This window comes from Gopherus flavomarginatus, chromosome 2 (genome assembly GCF_025201925.1).
Source record: "Gopherus flavomarginatus isolate rGopFla2 chromosome 2, rGopFla2.mat.asm, whole genome shotgun sequence".
Taxonomy (NCBI): Eukaryota; Metazoa; Chordata; order Testudines; family Testudinidae; genus Gopherus; species Gopherus flavomarginatus.
In genome coordinates this window covers 120,883,787-120,908,235 of record NC_066618.1, presented here as the reverse complement: position 1 = coordinate 120,908,235, position 24,449 = coordinate 120,883,787, and the positions used below count along the sequence as shown (strand labels likewise).

The 24,449-nt window shown below is 46.3% G+C and overlaps 1 protein-coding gene across 1 annotated transcript in view; it reads left to right on the top strand.

Annotated features, from left to right (window-relative positions):
- Positions 1–24,449, top strand: part of TMEFF1 (transmembrane protein with EGF like and two follistatin like domains 1) — a 239,182-nt gene that overhangs the window by 155,270 nt on the left and 59,463 nt on the right. The window contains exon 4 of the mRNA XM_050938244.1: positions 2,305–2,331. Coding sequence (XP_050794201.1) covers positions 2,305–2,331 — 27 coding nt within the window. The remainder of the gene's footprint in view (positions 1–2,304; positions 2,332–24,449) is intronic.

Genomic DNA, 24,449 nt, shown 5'->3' with positions numbered 1-24,449 from the left:
CACAAGGTTATGGAACCATTATGTCCCCAAACCTCCCCTGCCTCGAAGTGCACCTACATGATTGTTTAAATGAAGCCCCAGAGAGTACAGAGGATGTTTGAATATTTTCCAGGGATTTTCAACATCCTGTTCACCTGCAGCAAACTTCTAGAGTGCTGCTGCCTTTGGGGCTTTCTCTGCCTGGGGCAGGCATTGGGGAATGCAGGTTTGAAATAATTGTATAGATTATGAAAAGTAGCTACTGTAACACTGGAAGAATTGCTGCTGGAATAATTCAGATTTCTTCAGATTTAAACATTTGTTTGTTTGACAGATTTTAGCAGCTTTTATGTCACAGGTACAGAATCAGTTCATCACACAGTTTCACAATCCTAAGGACGCCTATGGGTTTAGCTCATGTATGCAGATGATGCCACCTTCAAATTTGTTAATTAAGCAATGCTGCGCCATATGTTGCATTGTCTGTTCAATGATGCAACAGTTAAACATTACACAAGGGCTGTCTGCTTTTCAGGAAATTGGATCATTATTGATGTCAAGAAAATACAAGACAGACATTTTCCTTATGTTATCCTATTAGTTTATTTAAACAATGAGACTCCAGCATGAGACTTGGCGTAATGGTATGGAATTAAGAAGGGAAAATGTAGGTTGAATAGGAGGAAAATCTCCATTCTTGGCAACAGCTCCTGTGGTAAGAGGTTATTTTTAATGTGTGGAAGTGACCTAGTGCCATACAATTTCACCCTGTAATTCTTGCACTGGAAGAAATAATTCTTAGAAATATAGAACAAGAATTTAACAAGCTGGGAGACTTGCCCACATGCTCAGGGTTTAGCTGATCACCATTTTTGGGATCAAAAAGGAATTTTCCTTCAGGGCAGAATGGCAGAGGCCCTGGTTTTTTTTCACCTTCCTCTTCAATGTGGGGCATGGGTCACTTGCTGGAGGATTGTCTGCACCCTGAAGTCTTTAAACCATGATTTGAGGACTTCAGTAGCTCAGACATAGGTTAGGGGTTTGTTACAGGAGTGGGTGAGATTCTGTGACCTGCGTTGTGCAGGAGGTCAGACTAGATGATCATAATGGTCCCTTCTGACCTTAAAGTCTCTGAGTCTATGAGTTTTCTGGCTTGAACTATGAGTTCCTGCCAGGAAGTAAGACCCCTTTTGGGTCTGGGTGTGTTGAATTAAACAGGGCTAACTCTCCGGCCTACTCTATCTATCCCCTGAGCAAGTATGCAGGGGGAGGTGGGAAATGAGTGGAGTTCTGGCTCTACTTCCCGCCTCACCTTCTGGAGTGGCTGAGCCAGTTGGTCAATTTACTGTGGGTACAGGCCAGCTGTAAATTTCTCTCCTCTTCTCCTTCCCTTCACCACAAGGAGTAAGGAAATAGTAGAGAAGGATTGGTGGCTCAGAAGTGCATGTCTGAAGGCAGTGTGTCTTCATGGCAGTATCAACTCACAGTATAACTTGAATGTTGGCCATAATCCAACTCCAGTCCACACACAGAAATCTGTATCTTGAGTTAAGTGGTACTTTAAATTCAATCTGGTCTGTTGAGGGTATGCGTTGAAGCTTGAGTGCTGCTGATGCAGGAGCCAGTAATGAAGTGGGATGCAGCTACAGGCCACAGTTTGAGTTAGCACAACTCATCAGCTGCTCATCCAATCACTTTGTGTTACTGATCAAATCACTGGTGAGCTCCAGTGTTGTTTCACAGTGTGGCCACTTCAGTTGGAGGCTAGTTAACGCCAGGCTAGAATAGGTAAATCGATCGAACTCTGCAATAAAGACATACTGAGTCACAATGACTCCTGAAGCCACTTCTGGAATCATGCAATTTATGCACAATCCCTAGCCTAGGGCTTGGTTTAAAGTAAAAATGTAGCCGCTGTTAAGTTGTAAATTATTAGTCTGTTTTTGTTTAACAACTTGGAATCTTTTATAATTTAAAAAGGACTTAAAAGCAATAAGAGAAACAAGCTAGGTGAAATGATGTATTTTATTGAACCAACTTCTGTTGGTGCTGCAGCTATGGACTACAAGCAATGTTTTTCAGCAACACATACAAAAACACTGCTGCTCTTAGAGCAAATTTACCTTGACAGATAGGGAAAAGAGTGTATGATAAGACTGGACAAATTCTAATAGTGGTGCCCAATATGATGGGAGACATTGTTATTATACTTGGCTCCTGATGTGTAATACTTGTATAATGTTTTTGCAATGACAGGTTCTTGAATAAAGAGCTATTCCTGGGACGATGTTGTGATTTTTTTTCCCCTTTTTGTTTCCTTATCAGATAATGGTTCTGGATCAGGAGAAGGGGGTAAGTACACAGTCACAATCGCACTTGTTTTCTGTTGTAGTACATTTGTGTGTGTACTTAAGTCAGTTTTCGGTAAAAGAGCACTTTCATGTAAATTATGAAAAACAGATAATTTTTAAATTATTTCAACATGAAAAACCCATTGTGGTGTTAGTAATACATCAAGACTGTTCTACGGCGGTTTGTACCTATCCCACGATGACTTGCACAAACTGTTGCATAATATCTATTTGCACCCAATCACATTTTTGGATCATTCCATTGCCTGCTTTGAACAGTTCTGCCCTGCCTGGGGGAAGTACATGTTTCATCTGGAGCTAGATGAGTCTGCAAAGTTTGTTACAGGCAAGTTATAGAGTTACAATGGTGCTTCTCTAGCATAGGCAAGATCTTAATTACAGTTGACCCAAAGCAGATTTGAACCACTGCTCTTGGGAGAAAAATCCCCTAAAGCAGTGGTTCTCAAAGCCAGTCCGCCGCTTATTCAGGGAAAGCCCCTGGTGGTCCAGGCCGGTTTGTTTACCTGCCGCGTCCACAGATTTGGCCGATCGCAGCTCCCACTGGTTGTGGTTTGCCGGTCCAGGCCAATGGGGGTTGCAGGAAGCAGCAGGGGCCAAGGGATGTGCAAACCGGCAAACAAACCGGCCCGGCCCATCAGGTGCTTTCCTTGAACAAGCGGCGGACCGGCTTTGAGAACCACTGCCCTAAAGCATCCAGAACCCCTATGTTGTTTAATATTCCAAAATATCTTTAATTACATTAAAAGTTGCTATTTTGAAAAATGATTATTTACTTTGCTGTGTGACTAAACCCTAAATTTAACTCACAAGGAGTCAGGAGCTAAAGCTTTTCTTTTCTATATATACTGAGAGGGAACTGGGGCAATATTATCCTCTTCACCAACAGGTGACAATCATCACTCCGTTGCACCAGTTCCCTTTTCTGCTCTGCTTTGTTGGCTAGTTGCCTCAGCACCCTCTTGCATCTCCAATATAGAGGATACAGGTGATGTTAATTCACCCCATATCTCCTGATTTTAACTTGGCTTCCAGTTTTAGAAGAGCTTATATGTTGATAGGAATTCACTCTCATTTCACAGACATACAAAACAAATCTTCTTAAAATTAAGTTTAATTTTTAAAAGCATTTGGCTGGAGGATACCATATGATGACAGAATGATATAGTCTGGTTTCACGCTAGCTCTCGTTGTAGCTGCTTAGCAGGCAGTTGCCTTGTAGGAAAAGAAGCTACAGAAAAAGATTAGGCTGGTCTTCAACATGTCATGTTATTTCTCAGTGTTTGACAAAGTGATGGAATCCATCCTTTCTTGAGTCACTGGAAAAGGTTCTGGACAAGAATTTAAGAAAATTATCAAAAAAATTGATATTAAACTAAAGCTGAGGTTGAGTACATATCAGTAATGTAAGGTAAAGCATTACATGGATGTTGTAATAATCCTGAGAACAAATATTACAAACCCAGGCAATTCAGAGTTAAAGATAAACTTAAATCTGAATGTTAATATTGTCTGCAGTTCCAACACCCAAACAGCCTTAATTCTATCCTGTAGTGACATCATGCAATGACCATAAAAAGGCTCCTTAGTTTTTGGGTTTTGTTTTTTTTTAATCTTGGTGTACATTTTATTTCTCCACACACCTCAAGATGTTAAGGGTGTTATGAGGGTAACTTTATTAAAGTTTGTGAAGCATTCATATACTGCAGTGACAGGGGAAAAGTAGCATAGAAGAGGATAAGAGAATCCCTGGTGGAAAAGAAATGGAGGAGAACCCACTTTGTGTTTGTGGGGGCAAGGAGAATAAATTGAAAGTGACAAAAGGAAAGCCGAACGGGGAGCTTAGGTTGGGGAGGAGAGGAAAAAACGGGGATATTCTAATACCAGAGGAGGGAGCAATCCTGGTAGCCACCCCAGTCACACCAGAGAGGGTAGCAAGCTACTAGTCTGTCCCCAAGTTTTCAACCATTGTGGTTGGTGATCTTAGCTTACCCAGTGTTGGGTGGTTTTATGCAAGACAGATACAAAGCTTGAAGAGAATTTTATGTGGTTCCAGTTAAGGATTCTGGTATGTTCACAGCATACATACAGAGAAATTGGATAAAAAACTTAAAATACTCTTGCTGGAAGGTTGCAGCATAACACTATGTAATGATTGGGGTTGCTCAGGGCCGGAGTACACCACCAAGCCCCCAAGATGTCAGTACACCACCAAGCCCCCAAGATGCCAGGTGTATTGTGATTTGGAGGCAAGCACTGTAGGTGCTTCATCAGCTAGTCCTTGTAGATACTAACCCTGGTGGGTCCCCGTAACCACTCTGACACATAATGAAGTGAAAGAGTATTTTACTAGGGCTGGCAGGAAAGGGAAAGGTTGCAAATACCATAGGTACAGAGGCTTAAACAGTTAAAGTTCAAAGTAAGCAATATCAATAAATAGTTGGGCCCTGGGGCCGTCCAACTGAGAGTTGGAGCTCTTCGGGTCTAGCACATGGGATGCCCTCTCCAGTCTCCAGTCCAGGTGCACAGGAGGCGGCGAACAGAGCGGCTAACAGGGGAGTTTCAGTGGGAGTGCTGTTGGAGGAGCAGGTTTTTGTGGTTTTTGTAGTTTGTGGTGTTTGTGTGTGAGTGAGTGTGTGTGCAGGCTGCTAGGGGCTGTGTGCTGAGAGCGAGGCTGAGCCCTGAGTTGGGGGCGGGGCTTACCTGATTAGGGGTCTTATATAAGGAGCCAGGCACTCAGGCAGCGGCACAGGAGGCGGCGAACAGAGCGGCTAACAGGGGAGTTTCAGTGGGAGTGCTGTTGGAGGAGCAGGTTTTTGTGGTTTTTGTAGTTTGTGGTGTTTGTGTGTGAGTGAGTGTGTGTGCAGGCTGCTAGGGGCTGTGTGCTGAGAGCGAGGCTGAGCCCTGAGTTGGGGGCGGGGCTTACCTGATTAGGGGTCCTATATAAGGAGCCAGGCACTCAGGCAGCGGCACAGTCAGCTGCAGCGGCACAGGAGGCGGCTAACAGGGGAGTTTCAGTGGGAGTTTCCAGGGGGAGGTTGCAGGGGAGAGCAAGGCAGAGGAACCGGGAAGGCAGACCAGGGAAGAGGCAGCCCTGCGCTGGTCGGTGGCCTGCGGTGCGGTGTGAGGCGTGGATTGCCAGGCACAGAGTTGCACCGCTACGATGGAGGCAGAGGCAGCAGGTGCAGACACACTGAGGATGACTGGGTGCGGCAGCTGCGGCATGTACATGGTCCTAGAAGGAGCACCTGAAAGGAGTTTCATCTGCATGAAGTGTCGTCTGATAGAGCTGCTGGAGGAAAAGGTAAGGGGACTGGAGATGCAAGTGGAAACTCTGGCTGAGTTTAGAAGGGGATTTGAGCAGATGATGGAACACAGACTTGATGAGGCACAGGGGACAAGCTCAGGCGAGCGGACAAAAGCAGGACCTAAGGATTCTGAGGAGGGACTGCTGGGTGAGGAAAGTGGACGGTGGAAGCATGTCACTAGGAGAACCAGACAAAGGATAAGACGGGCCAGCGATGGACAAATAGAACTCAGGAATAGGTTTGCTGAGTTGGGAAATGAAGATGGAACACAGCGGGCTGCTGAAGGAGTTACGGCAAGGAAGAAGAGGCAAGCAGCTAGTCCTGCAGATGGAGGGGAGCAGTCAGTGGAGGCGACATCAAGTACGAGCCCTAGGAGGATTGTGAGGTCGAATACAAATCAGGAGGAATCACGGCCAGCTGCTGTGGGGGATAGACCGGAGAATCGCATTGTCACCAGGAAAAGGCAAGTCTACGTGATTGGAGACTCTCTACTGAGAAGAGTAGACAGGCCTGTAACTAAACCGGATCGGGAGAACAGAAGAGTGTGCTGTCTGCCGGGGGCTAAGATACAGGATGTGGACTTGAGCCTGAATACGATCTTAGCGGGAGCGGGAAAAAATCCATTGATTATCCTTCATGTGGGAGCGAACGATACAGCTAGTTACTCACTGGACAGTATCAAGGAGGACTATTTCAGACTGGGGAAGAGGCTTAAAGACATCGAGGCTCAGGTGATCTTCAGTGGGATTCTGCCGGTTCCTATAGCGGGGCGACGAAGGAGGGACAAGATTATGGCGATCAACAGATGGCTCAGGGAGTGGTGTTATAAGGAGGGCTTTGGTATGTACGGTCACTGGGACGCATTTGCGGATAGACGACTGTTTGCTCAGGATGGACTTCATCTCAGCAAGGAGGGAAATAGGATTCTAGGATGGAGGCTCGCCGACCTCATCAAGAGGGCTTTAAACTAGAAAGTTGGGGGAGATGGTTGGGAAATGTTCGGGAGATCTCCACGCCAGAACATAACCTGGAGAGGGAAGTAAACAAAGTGAGCGGGGATACCCTTGTGGCCCCAAGATTTGATCCAAGGAGGAATAGTGGAGTAGAAACCAGAGTAACGGGTGATGCTGGTGGCAGACAGTTTGTGCACGACGGGGGAAAGAATGTCACTGACGCCAAACGCCGAAAATTAAAAGGTTTGTACACTAATGCGAGGAGCCTAGGTAACAAGATGGAGGAACTGGAGTTACTCGTGCAGGAAGTCAAGCCGGATATTATAGGGATTACCGAAACCTGGTGGAATAGTACTCATGACTGGAGCACGGGTATTGAAGGCTATGTGCTGTTCAGAAAAGACAGGAAGAAAGGCAAAGGTGGGGGAGTAGCCTTGTACATCAATGATGAAATTAAATGTAGCGAAATAAGATGCGATGGAATGGATAACACGGAGTCCGTCTGGGCAAAAATCACGCTGGGTAAAAAAGCAACTAGAGCTTCCCCTGAGATAGTGCTTGGGGTGTGCTACAGACCGCCGGGATCGGATTGGGATATGGATAGAGACCTCTTTAATGTCTTTAATGAAGTAAACACAAAGGGGAAATGTGTGATTATGGGGGACTTCAACTTCCCGGACATAGACTGGAGGACGAGTACTTGCACGAATAATAGGGGTCGGATTTTTCTGGATGTGATAGCGGATGAATTTCTTCATCAAGTAGTTGAAGCACCTACGAGAGGGGATGCCATTCTAGACTTGGTGTTGGTGAGCAGTGAGGACCTCGTAGAAGAAATGGTGGTAGGGGACAACCTTGGTTCGAGTGATCATGAGCTGATTCAGTTCAAACTAGATGGAAGGATAAACAAATGTAGATCTGCGATTAGGGTTTTTGACTTCTCGAGGGCTAATTTTAAAGAGTTAAGGAAATTAGTTAGGGAAGTGGATTGGACGGAGGAATTAGTGGATTTAAATGTGGAGGAGGCCTGGAATTACTTTAAGTCACAGCTGCGGAGACTGTCGGAAGCCTGCATCCCGAGAAAGGGGAAAAGAACCATGGGCAGGAGTTGCAGGCCAAACTGGATGAGCAAGCAACTCAGAGAGGGGATTAGACAAAAGCAGAAAGCTTACAGGGAGTGGAAGGAAGGCAGGATCAGTAAAGAAAGCTACCTTGCTGAGGTCAGAACATGTAGGGATAAAGTGAGGAAGGCTAAAAGCCGCATTGAACTGGAACTTGCAAAGGGAATCAAAACCAATAGTAAAAGGTTCTACAGCCACATAAATAAGAAGAAAACAAAGAAAGAAGAAGTGGGGCCGCTATACACTGAGGATGGAATGGAGGTTAAGGATAACCTAGGCATGGCCCAACATCTAAACAAGTACTTTGCCTCGGTTTTTAATAAGACTAGTGAGGAACCTTGCGATGATGGAGGGATGATAAACGGGAATGTGGATATGGAAGTGGATATTACTGCAACTGAGGTAGAGGCCGTACTTGAACAGCTTGATGGGTCGAAGTCGGAGGGCCCGGACAATCTCCACCCGAGGATATTAAAGGAACTGGCGCGTGAAATTGCGAGCCCGTTAGCGAGAATTTTTAAGCAATCGATAATCTCGGGTGTTGTGCCGTATGACTGGAGGATTGCTAATGTAGTTCCTATTTTTAAGAAAGGGAAAAAGAGTGATCCGGGTAATTATAGGCCTGTTGGCTTGACGTCTGTAGTATGTAAGGTCTTGGAAAAAATTTTAAGGGAGAAAGTAGTTAAGGACATAGAGGTCAGTGGTAATTGGGACGAACTGCAACACGGATTTACTAAAGGTAGATCGTGCCAAACCAATCTGATCTCCTTCTTTGAGAAGGTGACGGATTACTTAGATAAAGGAAATGCGGTAGATATAATTTACCTAGATTTCAGTAAGGCGTTCGACACGGTTCCGCACGGGGAGCTGTTAGTTAAATTGGAAAAGCTGGGAGTGAATATGAAAGTTGTAAGGTGGATAAGGAACTGGTTAAAGGGGAGACTCCAGAGGGTCGTATTGAAAGGTGAACTGTCGGACTGGAAGGAGGTCACCAGTGGAGTCCCTCAAGGATCGGTCTTGGGACCGATCTTATTTAACCTTTTTATTACTGACCTTGGCACAAAGAGCGGGAATGTGCTATTAAAGTTCGCGGATGACACGAAGCTGGGGGGTATTGCTAACACGGAGAAGGACAGGGATACTATTCAAGAAGATCTGAACCACCTTGTAAACTGGAGTAATAGAAATAGGATGAAATACAATAGTGAAAAGTGCAAGGTCATGCATTTAGGAATTAATAATAAGAATTTTGGATATACGTTGGGGGCGCATCAGTTGGAAGCGACGGAGGAAGAGAAGGACCTTGGGGTACTGGTTGATAGCAGGATGACTATGAGTCGCCAATGTGATACGGCTGTTAAAAAAGCAAATGCGATTTTGGGATGCATCAGGCGGGGTATTTCCTGCAAGGATAAGGAGGTGTTAGTACCGTTGTATACGGCGTTGGTGAGACCCCATCTGGAATACTGTGTGCAGTTCTGGTGTCCCATGTTCAAGAAGGATGAATTCAAACTGGAACAGGTTCAGAGACGGGCTACGAGGATGATCCGAGGAATGGAAAAACTGCCTTATGAAAGGAGACTCAAAGAGCTTGGCTTGTTTAGCCTGGCCAAAAGAAGGCTGAGGGGGGATATGCTCGCCCTATATAAATATATCAAGGGGGTTAACGTTAGGGAGGGAGAGGAATTATTTAAGTTTAGTACTAATGTAGCCACGAGGACGAATGGGTATAAACTGGATATTAGGAAGTTTAGACTTGAAATTAGACGAAGGTTTCTGACCATTAGGGGAGTGAAGTTCTGGAATAGCCTTCCGAGGGAAGTAGTAGGGGCAAAAGACTTTCCTGGCTTTAAGACAAAGCTTGATAAGTATATGGAGGGGATGTTATGATAGGATCGTCAATTTGGGCAATTGATCTTGAATTACCACCAGACAGGTCTGCTCAATGGTCTGCGGGGAGATGTTGCATGCGATGGGTACTGAGTTGCTGCGGAGAACTCCTTCTTGGGTGCTGGCTGGTGACTCTTGCCCACATGCTCAGGGTTTAGCTGATCGCCATATTTGGGGTCGGGAAGGAATTTTCCTCCAGGGCGGATTGGCAGGTGCCCTGGAGGTTTTTCGCCTTCCCCTGCAGCGTGGGGCACGGGTCGCTTGCTGGTGGTGTCTCTGCAGCTTGAGGTCTTCAAACCATTTTTGAGGATTTCAATAACTCGGTCCTGGGATAGGGGTTGTTATAAAATTGGATGGGTGGGGTTCTGTGGCCTGCCTTGTGCAGGAGGTCAGACTAGATGATCAGATTGGTCCCTTCTGACCTATGAGTCTATGAGTCTATGAGTCTCTATTCAAGCAAATAGGAGCTTGCAGGTTTCCAGCCAGGGTCACTTAGTAGTGTCTCTCTCATGGGGTCCCTCTGCACTAGCTCCCTGCCCAGCAACTGCTGCTCCCCCATAAACTCCATATAGCCCTGCACCCTGCTGTAATGTCCAGCAGTCACAGTCTGTTCTACACTCAGCTCTGCATACAATTCCTGGGATTCTTCTCTGCATCTGGTCTTTCTGCAGCTCTTCCAGGGTTGCCAGGTGACCGTTTTTTGACCAGAACGCCCAGTCGAAAAGGGACCCTGGCGACTCCAGTCAGCACCACTGACCGAGCCATTAAAAGTCTGGTCAGAGGTGCTGCAGGGCTAAGGCAGGCTGGTCCCCACCTGTCCTGGCACCACACTGCACCCCCGAAGCAGCCAACAGGCCCGGTTCCTAGGTGGGATGGGGGCACAGGACTCCATGCACTGCCCCCACCCCAAGCATAGGATCTGCACTCCCATTGGTCAAGAACCGCAGCCGATGGGAGCTGGGCGCGGGGCCAGTGCCTGTGGATGGAAGCAGCGTGCAGTCTCCTGCCCCACCTCGCACCCTGGAGCTGGACCTGCTGGCCCTTCCAGAGCGCAGCATGGTGCCAGGAAAGGCAAGGAGCCTGCCTTAGCCCCGCTGCGCTGTTGGCCAGAAGCTGCCTGAGGTAAGCCTGAGCCCGAACCCTCTGCCCCAGCCCCGAACCCCCCCCCCAACCTGGAACCCCCTCCTGTACCTCAAACCCCTCATCCTTGGCCCTACCCCAGAGCCTGCACCCTCACCCAGAGCCTATACCTCCCCACACCCCAACCCTCTGTCTCAACTTGCACCCCCTCCCGCATGCCGAATCTCTCTGCCCCACCTCCCAACCTGAAGCCCCCTCCTGCACTCCAAACCCCTCATCTCCAACCCCAGCCCAGAGCTCTCACACCCTTCTACATCCCAACCCCTTGCCTCAGCCTGCAGCCCCGCCCCCACTCTGAATCCCTTGGCCCCACCTCCCAGCTTGGAGCCTCCTCCTGCACCCCAAACCACTCATCTCTGGCCCCACCTCAGATCCCGCATACCCAGCCCAGAGCCCACACCCCAACCCCCTGCCCCAGCCCAGAGCCCCCACCTGCACTCTGAACCCCTGATTTCTAAAGTGAGTGAGGGTGGAGGAGAGCAAGTCGCTGAGGTAGGGGGAATGTAGTGAGCAGGGTGCAAGGCTAGGGTGTTTGGTTTTGCGCTATTAGAAAGTTGACAACCCTGGTCACTAGCCATGCAGCAGCTCCTTCCTAACAGAGTCCATCTGCTTTCGGTTCAGGACCCTTCCGTGTTCCCTTTGTCTGGCTAGAGGAAAGAGAAGTACAGTGGGGCGGGGGCTGATAGGAGCTGTAGTCGTCTACTTAGCAGATCCATCACAACTACTTTATTTCTTAGAATTCAGAAGAACGGAACAATAACACACAAGAACCCAAAATAGAACAAAAATCTAGGTGCTCCCAAAAACAGAGGCACAACTCACCCTCCTGTACTTTATGCTGTGTGACTGCTAAATGACTGCCAATCTTATGTTTCCCTATGGATACCCCTAGCCTGCAAGCGGGATGCCACACCACTTCTTCCCTCCAAAGTGATAGCTTGCAAACTCAGTGCAGTCCTCAATTCACTACAGGTTCCAATTTTCAGATGCTAATCGTGGTAAATGCCAGTTATGTATCTAATCTGTCATATATGATAGTGTATGCTGTTGTGATAACTGCAAACACTAAGGCAGGGGTAGGCAACCTATGGCACGTGTGCCAAAGGCGGCACACGAGCTGATTTTCAGTGGCACTCACACTGCCCGGGTCCTGGCCACTTGTCTGGTGGGGGGTCTGCATTTTAATTTAATTTTAAATGAAGCTTCTTAAACATTTTAAAAACCTTATTTACTTTACATACAACAATAGTTTAGTTATATGTTATAGAATTATAGAACGAGACCTTCCAAAAAAGTTTAAATATATTACTAGCACGCAAACCCTTAAATTAGAGTGAATAAATGAAGACTCGGCACACCGCTTCTGAAAGCTTGCTGATCCCTGCACTAAGGATATATGTGTAACTGATCATATGCAGCTCAGAAAATGTGGATGTTGCTGTCCAGGTCCATGGTAATATTAGTAGATTTTTGCACCTGAGTAGATTAATGGTAAAAGTCTAAATTCTGCCTTACAATCACCATGAATCTGACTGTTAGGGTTTCCAATGCTAAAAGAGTTCATTGTTCAACAGATTGCTAGCACTAGGTATGATTTAAATTTGTGGTGTTAAATTAATAGAGATATCCTAGAACTGGAAGGGACCCTGAAAGGTTATTGAGTCCAGCCCTCTGCCTTCACTGGCAGGACCAAGTACTAATGTTGCCCAGATCCCTAAGTGGCCTCCTCAAGGATTGAGCTCACAACCCTGGGTTTAAGGAGGTGAAATGCTCAAACCACTGAGCTATCCCTCCCTCTACTTTGTTTGAGTGGTTTTGTTTCAGTTGCCAGTTCCTTAGCTATTCTGTAACGACTCAACACAGAATATCTTCCTAGTTGAGAATAGCATCATCTGAAATATAATGATGTTTGTGCCAAAAGAGCAGATTTGCAACAGGAAAAAGACTTGTTCCACAATGGATTAGCTCAGACAATGTTTCCGTAAATTGTCATGTATCACAAAAAAAACAAAGATCATGTAACTACTCTGCTAAATCATGTTTACTGTCACTATGATGTTAGAATGAAGCAGGAGGAGTTGTAGCATTTTGTATTCCTGACAGTGAAATGGCAGCCATATCATCCACCTATTTTTTCAGCTGTGCCACACTTATCTAGGTTGCCCTCTGACATTTTGGATAAGCAATTTTTGGTCTCTTGTGCTCTCACAACACATCAGCAGTCATAAAAAAATTGCCCATTTTGCTTATGACAGAAGTCTGAACTTACAATGCATTATTTTTATTAGCCTTATTGAATTTATGAAATTCAGCGGTAGATCACTTGTGGCTATTGGAGTCCAAAGCCAATTAATAACAGTATTGGATGTTATTTCAGAAGGTAAAGCAGTTTTGAAAATCTCATTAATATATCTCCCTGCTGAAAGAAACATTAGTTACTGAGGCTCATCCCTGAAAATATTGCTTATTTGATACCACATCTGATGATTTTGGAACTCTTTAGAATGCATATAAAGACAAGTACTTTTTTAAAATTTTATGCATAGTTACCCCTTTTTGACCCAAGCAGTTAGTTAAAGTTTTGGGTCCCTGGGGATATTTCAGTAGGGGATATTCCATTTTGGAGGCAAAATTGATGATGGAGTCTGGGTATTTTCTTTGATGCAGTCTTGTTTAATTATAGGGAATGTACAAAGTCCTGATTCTCTGAGTGTAGGAGGAATCATAGGCAAAAAGAGTAGCCCCAAGCTTCTTTTCAGCCAGCAGCCCAACCCAAAATCTTTCTCTAAGTTTCTCTCAAGGTCGCACTGTTACAGGCTGCTGCTTGGATTTCTTCAGGCTGTCTCTCTGGTTGTGTGATCTCCTCCCCCCCATTTCTCTCACACTTTTCTCTCATCCAAAACAATAATCAACAAACCTCCCTCTGCCCACACAATCCAAAACTCGGAGGCTAGTTCACAATCCCTTTTGTTTTAGCTGGGGGATTGTGATTAATTTATCTTTACAATTATGTTAATTGAAGGGTGCATTCATAATCCTCAATCTCAACAAAGTTTTTACTCAATCCATAACCATGTGTCACCTTGCTCATAACAATATTATTCAACAATTTTCCTGCTCTGCCAAAACACATCATCTTAATTGTTGTATAGTCTTCTTCCAATAAATATGATTTGTTACTGTTGTTTTCGCTTCAGCAAAAGAGGAGTCAGTTTTAAATTCATGTCCCTATTGATCATCCCATAAAATGGGACAAAGTATACCTGATTTACAACAAAATGAAATCAGTGGGGTTATATAGGTTGTAAATCTTGGCAGAATTTGATCCAGTAAATTGAGCAGGAAAACAAAATTCTTAGAGTGGCCCATCCTTATGAAGAAGCTGGACGGCTAGCTTGCATGTATTGTTGTTTTTGTTTTTGCATAACAAGATATTTTTTGTCTCTAAACCTTTTATTTCTAGTGGTACTTAGTATACAAATTCTACCTAGAGTGACAGTTGTGTGCATTCACTGAAGTAGCCTTGGGAAGAGTGATTTCAGTGGGATTCCATAGGAATGACTGAGAAGAGAGTTTAGTCAATCTGTTTTTACACTGTGCTCTCGTAGTGAAAGCTCTGTAATTGACATGAAAAACCCAGTGAGTAGTGGCTTTCTTAGGGCTTGGCTACACTGGAGAGTTGCAGCGCTGATGGTGGCTTTACAGCGCTGCAACTCACTCACTGTCCACACTTGCAAGGCAAATACAGCACTGTATCTCCCTGGCTACAGCGCTGGCTGTACTGCACCTTGGCCTGGGGAATAACAACTGCAGCGCGAGTGATGCAGCACTGCTTTGCCAGTGTGGCCACCAAAAGTGCTGTTGTTGGCCTTCGGAGGTATCCCAGAATGCCTGTTCAGCCACTCTGCTCATGAGTTTGAACCCTACTGCCCTGACCTCAGGTGATCCGCCCTTTAAATGCCCTGGAAATTTAAAAATCCCCTTCCTGTTTGCTCAGCCAGGTGAGGAGTGCAATCAGTGAATCTTTCCAGGTTACCATGTCTCCACGCGCCAAACAAGCCCCAGCATGGAGCAATGGCGAGTTGCTGGACCTCATCAGTGTTTGGGGGGAGGAAGCTGTGCAGTCCCAGCTGCACTCCAGCCGTAGGAATTACATTACCTTTGGGCAGGTATCAAGGGCCATGCTGGAAAGGGGCCATGACTGGGATGCGCTGCAGTGCAGGGTAAAAGTGAAGGAGCTGCGGAGTGCCTATTGCAAAGCCCACAAGGGAAACCGCCGCTCCGGCCCTGCTCCCATGACCTGCCGTTTTTACAAAGAGCTGGATGCGATACTTGGGGGTGACCCCATCGCCAATCTGAGGACCACGATGGACACTTCAGAGTGGAGGGGGAGGAGGAGGAAATCGAGAGTTAGGGTACTGGGGTGGGGGGAGACACCCCGGAGTCCCTGGAGGCATGCAGCCAGGAGCTCTTCTCAAGCCAGGAGGAAGGTAGCCAGTCGCAGCAGCCGGTACTTGGTGGAGGACAAACAGAGGAGTGGGTTCCCGGTAAGCGGCTTTTATTTTCAGGATGGAAATTTTTCGGGAGAGGAGGGAGGGTTCTGCATGCAGGCATGCGTGCCTAGATGAAATAGCGAGGGGTGTGGGGACCATTGCTGCACACAGGCAAGCTACATAGGGGCTGGGGCGGAATCCGCATTGCTGTAGAAGACCCTTCCGCTCTTCCCAGGTGACCCGCAGCAGCTAGATATCTTCCAGGATCAACTCCTGTGGAAAATGTTGGGAGAGTGTTCAGTGTAGGTGCCCCCTGCAGCTGTTTGCTTTCTCCAACGCACAGAAACCCTGACGACAGTACAGCCCTGAAGCAATCAGTCCCCCTTACTCGCCATTTCGGGGTTCCTGTGGGTTATATGCGCTCTCTTTGGTATGGGAAAATTATGCTATTGTGAAGAATGTTACTCCTTCACTGTGTGGGAATAACTGTCTGAGATATAAACAATGCTGCCTCTGTTAAGCGTTGCCTTTTTTGCCTTTCCACAAGCAACCTTGAGTTTTCGGCTGCTCGTGTTATCAACAGCTCAAAGACTCCAAAACCTCCGGAAGAAGCCGCAAAAAAGCAAAGAAGACCTGCTGCAGCAGTTATGGATCACTCTGCCACAGAGAATCAAAAAGTGCAGGACTAGAGGGAAAGGGAAAGAAGGATCCACCAGAAAAACGCAGCGGCCAGGAAGAAAAGCACAAAGCAGCTGATAAGCATCCTGGTGCACCAAGCGGACTCTACCCAGGCGCTCGTAGCCATACGGGCAGAGCACTACCGCGCTGCCCACCCACCCCATCCCAAAGCTCTTTCCCTTGTGCCCCAATGTCAGCTCAAAACCCCCTTCCCCAGCATCCAGGTTCTTACCACCAGCAGCTGCCTCCAACACCTGTACATTCACCAACCAGCCCTGAGAACTACGACCCTTACCCTCTGCACTCAACCCCCATCACCATGCAGTATAGGCATCCTGAAGTGCAGCAGTCATTGCACAGCGCTCCAGACAGGACATATTCAAACCTGTGACTGTACAGCTCCCCACCGCACCCTCCTGCCCTTTTAGGTACCCAAAATGATGTATATCTGTCAATAAAGTTATTTTCTTCTCAATAAATGAATTCTTGGCTTTGAAAACAGCCTTTATTATTGCAGAAAGTCAAAGATACCTTAGCCCAGGAAAGAAACAGGCACTGCAAATCAGCTTGGGAAAAACAGATGCCTACTAACATTGTAACCACTGCACTTCACTCCCGTGCAAGGCACCAAACATTACTGTTGGTTTTTAGCCTCAAATTCCTCCCTCAAGGCATCCCTAATCCTTGCAGCCCTGTGCTGGGCCTCTCTAGTAGCCCTGCTCTCTGGCTGTGCAAATTCAGCCTTCAGGCATTGAACCTCGGAGGTCCATGCCTGACTGAATCTTTCACCCTTCCCTTCACAAATATTATGGAGGGTACAGCACGCGGATATAACAGCAGGGATGCTGCTTTCCCCCAAGTCTAGCTTCCCATACAGAGATCTCCAGCACCCCTTTAAACGGCCAGAAGCACACTCCACAGTCATTCGGCACTGGCTCAGCCTGTAGTTGAACCGGTCCTTGCTCCTGTCAAGCTTCCCTATATACGGTTTCATGAGCCAAGGCATTAACGGGTAAGCGGGGTCTCCAAGGATCACAATGGGCATTTCAACATCCCCTACTGTGATCTTTCGGTCTGGGAAAAAAGTCCCTGCCTGCAGCTTCCTGAACAGGCCAGTGTTCCGAAAGATGCGTGCATCATGCATCTTTCCAGGCCAGCTTGTGTTAATGTCAATGAAACGCCCACAGTGATACACAAGTGCCTGGAGAACCATAGAAAAATACCCTTTTTGATTAACTTACTTGGATGCTAGGTGGGGTGGTGCCAGAATAGGAATATGTATCCCATCTATCGCCCCTCCACAGTTAGGGAAACCCATTTGTGCAAAGCCACCCAGAATGTCCTGCACGTTCCCAGAGTCACAGTTCTTCTTAGCAGGATGCGATTAATGGCCCTGCAAACTTGCATCAACACGATTCCAACGGTAGACTTTCCCACTCCAAACTGGTTCCCGACCGATCGGTAGCTGTCTGGAGTTGCCAGCTTCCAGACTGCAATAGCCACCTGCTTCTCCACCGTCAGGGAAGCTCTCAATCTCGTGTCCTTGTGCCGCAGGATGGGGGCGAGCTCAGCACACAGTCCCATGAAAGTGGCTTTTCTCATCCAAAAGTCCTGCAGCCACTGCTCGTCTTCCCAGACTTCCATGACAATGTGATCCCACCACTCAGTGCTTGTTTCCCGAGCCCAAAAGCGGTGTTCCACGGTGCTGAGCATTTCCATGAATGCCAGAAGCGATTTAGTGTCATACGCATCAGGCGACTCACTATCATCGTCAGACTCCTCATCACTTTGTATCTTAAGGAATAGCTCAACTGCCAAACGTGATGTGCTGGCGAGACTCGTCAGCATACTCCTCAGCAGTTTGGGCTCCATTTCCCACAGAAATCGCGCTGCACAGAAAACGTTGAGAGAGTCAAGATGGCGCCAAACGTGGATGGAAAAACAGGGATTCCTGGGATGTGAAGCAACGCATCACGGGCATTGGGACAGGAAGGAGAATGACCCGCACTCTCCGCCCCCTTCCCACAGCCCGTGGTGCCAAAATGGTGCCAAAATGGGAAGAGGTGCTCTGTGGGATAGCTGCCCATAATGCACCACTCCCAACACCGCTGCAAATGCTGCAAATGTGGCCACACTGCAGCGCTGGTAGCTGTCAGTGTGGCCACACTCCAGCGCTTTCCCTACACAGCTGTATGAAGACAGCTTTAACTCCCAGCGCTGCACACCTGCAAGTGTAGCCAAACCCTTAGTGACTCTCCGTAACTTACCTGAAACAGCTCCAGTATTTGTAGCCCGTAGTTTTAACCTACCCCAATATCCCCTGCTTATTTGCTAAAGGCATCTTAGGTCCAAGCACTGCATTGGTCTTGCTGCAGGTGAGTCAACTGCAGGAGAACTATAGGGGCCATTGAGCCAAATTCTACCTGGATTTGCAACCTATGCAACCTCACTGGGTCCATTGTGTTGCAAACGAGGGATACTTTTGTATGGCACGTGCAGTGACTAGCAACGTTCAATTAACCAAGTCCAGATTAGGAAACCAGTGTGTAGTGTCTGAAGTGGCTTAATGTAGGTCTGAGTTGCCACTGGCAAATGATCAAAGTGGGCACTAATTTACAATGTGGTCTATATTCTGTGCCTGGTGTCCACAGTCACATTGTGCATTCTGGCAACTTCTAGCAATGTAAGAGATGACAGCGTGTGTCATTTGGTGTTCTGAAATGTTTCAATACAGACCCTTGTTTCTGAGCAGGTTAAAGCCTGGAAGTTCTTTGGCGGCTTGAGGGGTCAGCAATCAGATGTTTATTTGGTATCTTAGGATTCTCCCATAATTCTGCCCAGTGTGCCTCAGGACTGAATGAGGACTCTTTAAGAACTTTATCCCAATCCTCAAAAGATTTGTGGGATTTCAGATGTGTCTTTGGAAGGTTCTGGAGGTCCTCAGAAGTTGGGAAGTTCAGGCTGGAAAGTTCATGATTTGACTGTACTCATGAGGTATGTATGTATATGTGTATTTTGGGTGGGAGGGGTGTATGTGTTAGAGTGGGCAACCATTGAATGGATGTTGATTTTAATGTTCTAGTTATAATTCTCATTGAGCATCGGGCTGCACATTGAGAGAGATGTTATTCGAACTGCCTGCCCAGACTGGAGTGCAATATTCAGTGGTTGAATATACCAGTGCATTGGCACCCATTTTGGCCGATCACCTAGGATAGTAAGAAGGGATATGAGTAGAGTAGTTACATGAAGTCTCTGAAGGGAACTTTGGGGAGGTGAGCAGTTGGGTTCCATTTTGTCAGTGTTGTTTACAGTGATGCACAAGGGAGGGTTGTAGACAAGTCAAACAAATTAAAGGGTGTTATTCAATCTTGTCTTATTTGGAGGGCTTTCTCAGACTACCCTTGGTGATTGGAGAGTGCAACAGTTCTGAAGTCCCAACTTAGAGGTTCGGTTGGGCTCCACAGGCTCATCTAAATCTGCTGAGATACCTAGTTGGTCCAAAGTGACAGACAATAGCTCATATGAGGGGAGATCATCTGGGCCTGTTCCCCTGGGCAGTTCTTACTTTTTCTCCACACACCAGAGCTTCTTCTCTTCTGGTTCCAGACAATCCTTAACTTCTCTGCTGACACAGCCAACGAGGATTCCAATTAGTGCCTGTTTTGGTAGTGTTGCATTTGTGCTGTTGTCAGCTGTTCACTAGGAACAAGTCTGAAACCACCAATCTATGTCAGATAGGCCATCAAACAGTTATCAGATAGTAAAGACTTTGTTGCTTCAGGCCTGCTGTTCAGATTCAGATCACTGACCTCGAGGTGAAAGGTTCCATATTCTAGTACCAGTCTCTTAAACCTTCTAGACCCTCAGGGGGCAAGGTTTCTAAGTGTCATGCCATGGGCATATGTCATAAACAGATAAGTAAGAGTTAATAGAACAGAAGTACTTCATATCTCTTTTGCCTGTAAAGGGTTAACAAGTTCAGTGAGCCTGGCTGTCACCTGACCAGAGGACCAATCAGGGGACAGGATACTTTCAAATCTTGAGGGAGGGAAGTTTTTGTGTGTGCTGTTAGTTTTTGGTTGTTGTTCTCTCTGGGTTCTGAGAGTGACCAGACGTGCAACCAGGTTTCTCTCCAATCTCCCTGTTACAGGTTCTTATAGATTCAAAATAGTAAGTACTAGGTGATAAGACGAGTTAGGCTTATGTTTGTTTTCTTTGTTTGTAAATGTGTATTTGGCTGGGAGGAGTTCAAATGTGTATTTGGCTGGAAGAGTTCAAATGTGTATTTGGCTGGAAGGATTTCAAATTTGTATTTGGCTGGAAGGATTTCAAATTTGTATTTTGCTGAAAGGATTTTAATTTGTACTTGTATACTTAGGCTGGGAGGGTATTCCCAGTGTCTATAGCTGAAAGACCCTGTAACATATTCCATCTTAAATTTACAAAGATTTTTACTGTTTTTTCTTTCTTTAATTAAAAGCTTTTCTTGTTTAAGAACCTGATTGTTTTTTTTATTCTGGTGTGAGATCCCAGGGGGCTGGGTCTGGATTCACCAGGGAATTGGTGGGGAGAAAGGAGGGAAGGGGGAGAGAGAGGTTAATTTTCTCTCTGTGTTAGGATTACTTTCTCTCTCAGGGAGAGTCTGGGAGGGGGAGAGAGAAGGAGGGGGGAAGGTGGATTTTCCTCTCTGTTTTAAGATTCAGGGAGTTTGAATCACAGTGATCTTCTAGGGTAACCCAGGGAGGGGAAGCCTGGGAGAGGCAACGGTGAGGGAAAGGGTTTACTTTCCTTGTGTTAAGATCCAGAGGGACTGGGTCTTGGGGGTCCCTGGGCAAGGTTTTAGGGGGACCAGAGTGTACCAGGCACTGGAATTCCTGGTTGGTGGCAGCGCTACAAGTACTGAGCTGGTAATTGAGCTTAGAGGAATTCATGCTGGTACCCCATCTTTTGGACGCTAAGGTTCAGAGTGGGGAATTATACCATGACAGCAAAGAATTAATTTGTTTCTCTTTCGGAGTAAAAATACATATAGCAGGTGTCTGTTTACCTAAGCAAATACATTTTATGTTTTAAAATAAAATTAATTTTAGACAGATGGCAGCTGATCAATTCAGGCTTTCAAGCTGAGGAAATAGCATGCTTGCAATACAGATAGCAAAGTTTATTATTACTAAAATAATTTGTTTTGAATTCCAAATCTCTCTCAAATTTAGTAGCTAAAATATCTTGTGATGAACATTTGGCAGATTGCTTTTTATAATTAATAAAATGATGGACAGTATGTGCTTTTTAGTAGACTACCATCTGTTCCTTACCCTCCTTGGGCACAACAGTTACCCATGGTTGTCACACAGTCAGGCTTGTGTAAACATATAGATTTCAAAACCTTTATATTTTATAAATTTCAAAAGCTTGAATTTTTGCAGCTTTGTAAACATGTCAGTTACAGAAGGTGGAGAAGGATAATAGGAGGTTGTATTTCTATAGCAACTCCAATCTGAGAGTCTCAGAGTGATTTACAAACATTACGGGCCTGATTCTGTCCTGAATAGTGCCTTAAACCCCTATTAGTCCCATTTATTTCTGTAAATTAGTAAAAGTGGCAACAAAACGAAATCTCACAACACCCCTGTGAGGCAAGGAAAGGAGACAAATATAGAGGTCCTGACTGTGCAGCCTTTAGTACTTACGCTAGTAATGACTTCTGGGTGAGTGATCTCCTGGGTTAGTGCTTGCTCTCCTAAGTAAGGGTATCACAGTTGGGACCATAGAGAGGCTAAGAGACAGATGTCTGGCCCTTATTTGAGGGGGCAAGGAATGAGGAACTCACTCCCTACTGTGCTGTCCTTGAAAGGGCTTAGCATAATCGCATTGCCTGTTTTCATGAAAGTTCAGAGACTGCTCCCTCATTACTCTTCTGGGCGTATGGTGACTTTCCTACCTCCTCACTATTGTATGTTGGTGCATAGTTTGCTAGATGTGTATTTTTAAAGTTGTTTAGCTTCCCTTTGGAGCATCAGGAACTGGCTCCTGTGGAAACAGGACACAGGAATAGTTGAATAATAGTCTATTCCTCCACGGTGATTCTTATGCTGTCAGAGAAAACGCATCAAATGCTACCAAAAATGCTAACTTTGTCTGACATAACTGATTGTTAATACATAAGAACACTGTTTGTGAGTTAAGTTTGCCAGATATTTAATATGCCTAACACAGAACTACAAAAGTAAGGAAAAGAAAAATGAAAGCATCTAACATGCCCTCTACTCCTCCACCCTGAGTCACATACCTCATGACTAGAACAACCGCCAGACAACACACTCCTACCTTAATTCTGCCTCAGTAGGCATGTCAGTCTTCAAACTCCCCACTTCCCCAAACTCACAACCACGCTAAACAGAGAAGATGTTTCTCCTGCCATTATCTAGAGTGATCTCATGGTTGAAAGCAAAGGTGCTGGAAGGCTGGCCCCCTACTGGGGCAGAGCTAAGGTTGCTGTGTGGTATTTTATGGTGAATGATGGGTACTCCAGCAGTAAGTTGTGGATCTCTGGATGGAAGAGGAGAAATCTGCTCCTGAACTGGCCAAACAGTTTGACAATGAACAGGATCTTCCACATTGGTAACCATTCCTTACACAAAGACTAGAAGCACATAAGCCAGCAGAAAATTCAACTTTATTGAAAGATATGAAAATTCAGAATAAATATGCTGTTTTTTATATAAAACAAAGGTGGTTCTTCGAGAGATGTCCCTGTGGTTGCTCCACTCTAGGTGTCGGTGCGCCCCTGCACCTTTGATCGGAGATTTCTGCAGCAGTACTCGTAGCGGCCACACATGCTCAGAGCCTGGCCCCCGCTCTGAGTGTACCTCTAGTGAGCCTGTGCGGCCGGTTCCCTCAGTTCCTTGTCTACTGTTCCCGGCTTGAGACGGAGCTCAGCAGACTCCTTAAAGAATTTCTTTCCTCATCTTAAAATAAACTTGTAGTTAGACAGTTTCTTGTTAGTTAGTTGTTAGTTAGTGTTACCTACCTTTGTTCTACTGTTAAAAAAAAAAATTGTTCTCTCAGCCACTTCAGATATGCCTGGCTCCACAGGCTTTAAGCGCTGCTCCTGTAAGGACGCTGTCCCTCTCTCCAATGGACATTCACAGTGCATAAAATATTTGGGGGAGACCCATAATCCCCCAAAATGTGCTCACTGCACTAAAGTAAGCTCCAGAGCAAGAAAGGACATGGAGATAAAACTTAAACTTATTTTACTTCGAAAATCCCTAGGGTCTGCCTCAGACCCTGGTGCAGACTCTGCCTCTGCTCACTGACACAGCTCTCCCACTTCTAAAAAGCAGAAGAAAGCAGCAAAATGAGGACACCTTCTGTCAAATTCAAAAGAAGCCCTTAGACACAAACCTTCTCCGGTCAGATCCACAGTCTCCTTACCGGTGATCCACCACCTGAGCACTTTCGACGAGCCAGGCTCCTCCGGCACCGCGTTAAACCTGCCTGTGCTTTCAGTGGCAGCGCGAGGCTCCGGTGCCAAGGCAACAGGCTTTCAGTTCCCTGCCTCGATTATGGCACCTGTCGGCACCGCGATGAACGCGGTGCCGACAAATCAGGCCCCCCTAGGCACCGCAGCCTGCTATTAATAGCGCGGCACTGACTACGGCACCGGCATTAACAGTGCTACTTGGCACAGAGTCAAGACTAAGAACTCCAGGGTTCCCTCACGGCAATTCTATTAGCCTTCACCTTCAGCTGCCTCAGCGCTGCCGTTTACCCAGTCAAGTGACCTTTTACGCTGCAATCACCTTCCTTAAAGACTGCTTCTCCCTTACGAATGATTCAGGGTCCGAACAGCCTTCCTCCAGTGAGGAGGAGTCTGAACTACAGGGTGATGTTTCAATACAATCAGAATTCCATCCTCGGAGTCCTGTCACCCGCGGGCACAGGAAAATTGTCTCAGACTACCCTCGAGACCCTGCCTCTTGGTGTGTTAACCCCTGGATGGCACCACCTATGCCTTTTCCACCACCATGGCAGTATTGGGCCCCATGGGCATCTTTCCCTCGGCAGCACACCCGCTATTCCAGTCCGATGAGACGCGAACGTCCAAATCATATGACTCACTTGGCGGCACCCTCCCATTCTCAGGATCAATTAACTCCTGCTCCTGACCCAGTACCAACTGAAGTACCAACTGAAGCAATGCCTGAAGAATGTCAGTTACTGCACAAGATGAGTAACCTCCTCATATGTCTACACTGCAGTCAGGGGTGTGACTGCAGTATGTGTAGACATACTCAAGCTAGCTTTGATCTAGCTAGCTTGAATACCAATAACTGTGAAGCTGCAACAACACGGGCTAGCCGCTCAAGTACATACCTGGGTCACAAGTGGGCTTGTTCAGCCCATGCTGCTGCAATTTTGCTGCTATTGTTATTGGATTTAGCTTGATCAAAGCTACCTCAGGGATGTTTTCACATGCTGCAGTCAACTTCTGATTGCAGTGTAGACTTCC